Raw genomic sequence first — 2,500 nt, 5'->3', positions numbered from 1 at the left:
AAGGGTCAGCAGGTCACTGATAAGAATCTGTGAGTGGCCCTCTGGCTGGGAGAGAGACGTCTTTTTAAGGGAAACAAAATTTGTATAGTGTAATGATGGGAGAATGTCTCTGCTATAAATTTACATGATATACGTGTCATATTTCAACAAGCCCTACCTCTCTCCCAAAGTGGAGAGGGTCATCCATGCTTTTATATCGTCCAGGCTGGACTATTGTAATGCCCTGTATGTGGGTCTCGACCAGCTCTCCTTGCGACGCCTGCAGCTAGTGCAGAACGCTGCTACACGCCTCTTGACTGGCACAAAGAGGCGTGAGCACATCAGTCCAGTACTGGCTTCCCTGCACAGGCTCCCTGTTCGTTTCAGAATTGATTTTAAAATAGCTATGTTTGTGTTCAGGGCCTTAAATGGTCTGGCCCCTCAGTACCTAGCTGAACTCCTCCATCTTTGTACCCCTGCTAGAGCACTGAGGTCAGCAAATAAATTACTCTTAGATGTCCCGAGGTCTAGGCTAAAGACAAAAGGTGATCGAGCTTTGGTGGTGGCTGCCCCTAAAATATGGAACAGTCTTCCACTGGAAATGAGGTCTGCCCAGACCCTAACATTTTAAAACACAGCTGAAGATTCACCTGTTTTTATTGGCGTTCTGAGGCTTGGTAAGCCAAACATCCCTGGTCGTGTGGTGATTTTTAATTTTGTTTTTAAAAATGTATTATTGTAGTTTTTATGACTGTGTGTGTATACTGTATTTTGTATTTTCTTTTAGTATTTCTGTTTTTATATTGTACAGCACTTTGGTACAACTTCGGTTGATTTAAATGTGCTTTATAAATAAAGTTGACCTTGACCTTGGCCTTGACCTAACTGGGAGAGCGTAACACCTATGGAGGTTCTCGCTATCTCCCCCAGATCTCCTCCCTGCTGAACAGGCACCCAGACCATTAGGACGTTTCTATTGCAATGACTGGGACTCATACCCCACCGGCTTCCCACCTGCCAACACAGCCGGTTGTGTTCGTAGGGACGGCTGACCAAGCCGGAGGTACCGCTGACTGGGATTTCAACCCTGGGTCTCAGTGGTAGTAGGCGAGAGCTTAGGTCTCTCTCTACTCTATCCAGCTGCCCTGGAGGAGGTCAGGTTTCTATGTACAACTCTGACCAATCACAATCAAGCATCATTATTAATACCCTCCTACTAACTTGATGGCAGACCAACATAATTACAGTCATGGCCTTGAATTGGACTTGAATTGCATTCAATCTTGAACCCCCTAAAGCTTTGAGACTCGATGAGCTCTGGTCTTGGTGTTGATTCTGTCTCGCTTTATGGTCTCAACTACAACACTGGCATGGACTGGTCATGGTCAGTGTGTTCCCCCCTCCCCCGTGTTCGGCCAACAGGAAAAGGAAGTCCATTATACAACCAACTTCCTGTTGGCTGAATGGGTGTATTTACATGTCAGTCCACCTCTAGTCTATTCAACTCTATTCCTGGGTCAAATGATCATTGGCATTCTTTTAACGGGTTGCAGTGTTAGCTGGAGACTGCCAGGAAAGAAAATACAGACTCAATTAAATTAGATGGTTGAATGGTGCCAGTAATACTGGTAATACTGGTAATACTCTTATCTGATAGTGACTGTTATCGGATACCAGGACCTGGGTATCAGAGGATATCAACAATCCCAAAATCCGATTCCACAAGCTGTGTGTAACAAAATCCAAGAAAATAAAGTATAAAACACCATATAAATAAGAGAGGTTAAAAGAGCTTCTTGAAACTAATAGTTGTAATAAAAAAGAAGGAGCTCTTTGGTAGAGGGTGTATTTCTTGAAGGAATGAGGAATAAATCAGAGAGGCATCATTTGCTATCCTTTGTGTGTGAATGTGTGTGTGAATGTGTGACATAAGTTGTAAAGTGCTTTGGATCAAAAGCGCTATATAAATGCAGTCCATATCCATATAAAATGTTAGATCTCACTCATGAAGAAAAAAACTGTCTTGTTCAGTAAAAGTCATGGATTTGGACCGGTTCTTCCACCAACACGTCATATCTAGTTCTCAGAGGTCGCTGGCTTCTCATCCCTGCTTCTCATCACTCAACCACTCTCCTCTCTCCCCCCGTCCCGTCCAGAGGCAGACCTGCGTGTAGGGGAGCTCCAGTGGGGAGACAGTGGGATCTACATCTGTAAAGTGGTGATATCAGATGACCTGGAGGGAAGGAATGAAGCTTCTGTGGAGCTGCTGGTCCTGGGTGAGTCACTTTGTGTGTTCAACTACGAGACTAGGGGGGTGTTGGGTGTGGAAGAAGCTTCAGTGTAATATCACTTTTTTATGAGAACCCCCTCTTACACACACACACACACACACACACACACACACACACACACACACACACACACACACACACACACACACACACAAGCACGCATACACAAGCACGTATACACATACACACACACACACACACACACACACACACACACACACACACACACT

At 44.7% G+C, this 2,500-nt stretch overlaps 1 protein-coding gene across 2 annotated transcripts in view; it reads left to right on the top strand.

Moving 5' to 3' along the window:
* The window catches only part of LOC311247006 (uncharacterized protein), a 50,118-nt gene that overhangs the window by 10,706 nt on the left and 36,912 nt on the right, over positions 1–2,500 (top strand). For both annotated transcript variants that reach the window (XM_084337285.1, XM_084337284.1), the window contains exon 3: positions 2,136–2,255. In XM_084337285.1, coding sequence (XP_084193411.1) covers positions 2,136–2,255 — 120 coding nt within the window. The remainder of the gene's footprint in view (positions 1–2,135; positions 2,256–2,500) is intronic.

This window comes from Notolepis coatsorum (genome assembly GCF_963971535.1).
Source record: "Notolepis coatsorum genome assembly, chromosome: 20".
NCBI classification, from domain to species: Eukaryota; Metazoa; Chordata; class Actinopteri; order Aulopiformes; family Paralepididae; genus Notolepis; species Notolepis coatsorum.
Note: the sequence above shows the minus strand (reverse complement) of the source record. Positions and strands in the feature narration are given on the sequence as shown.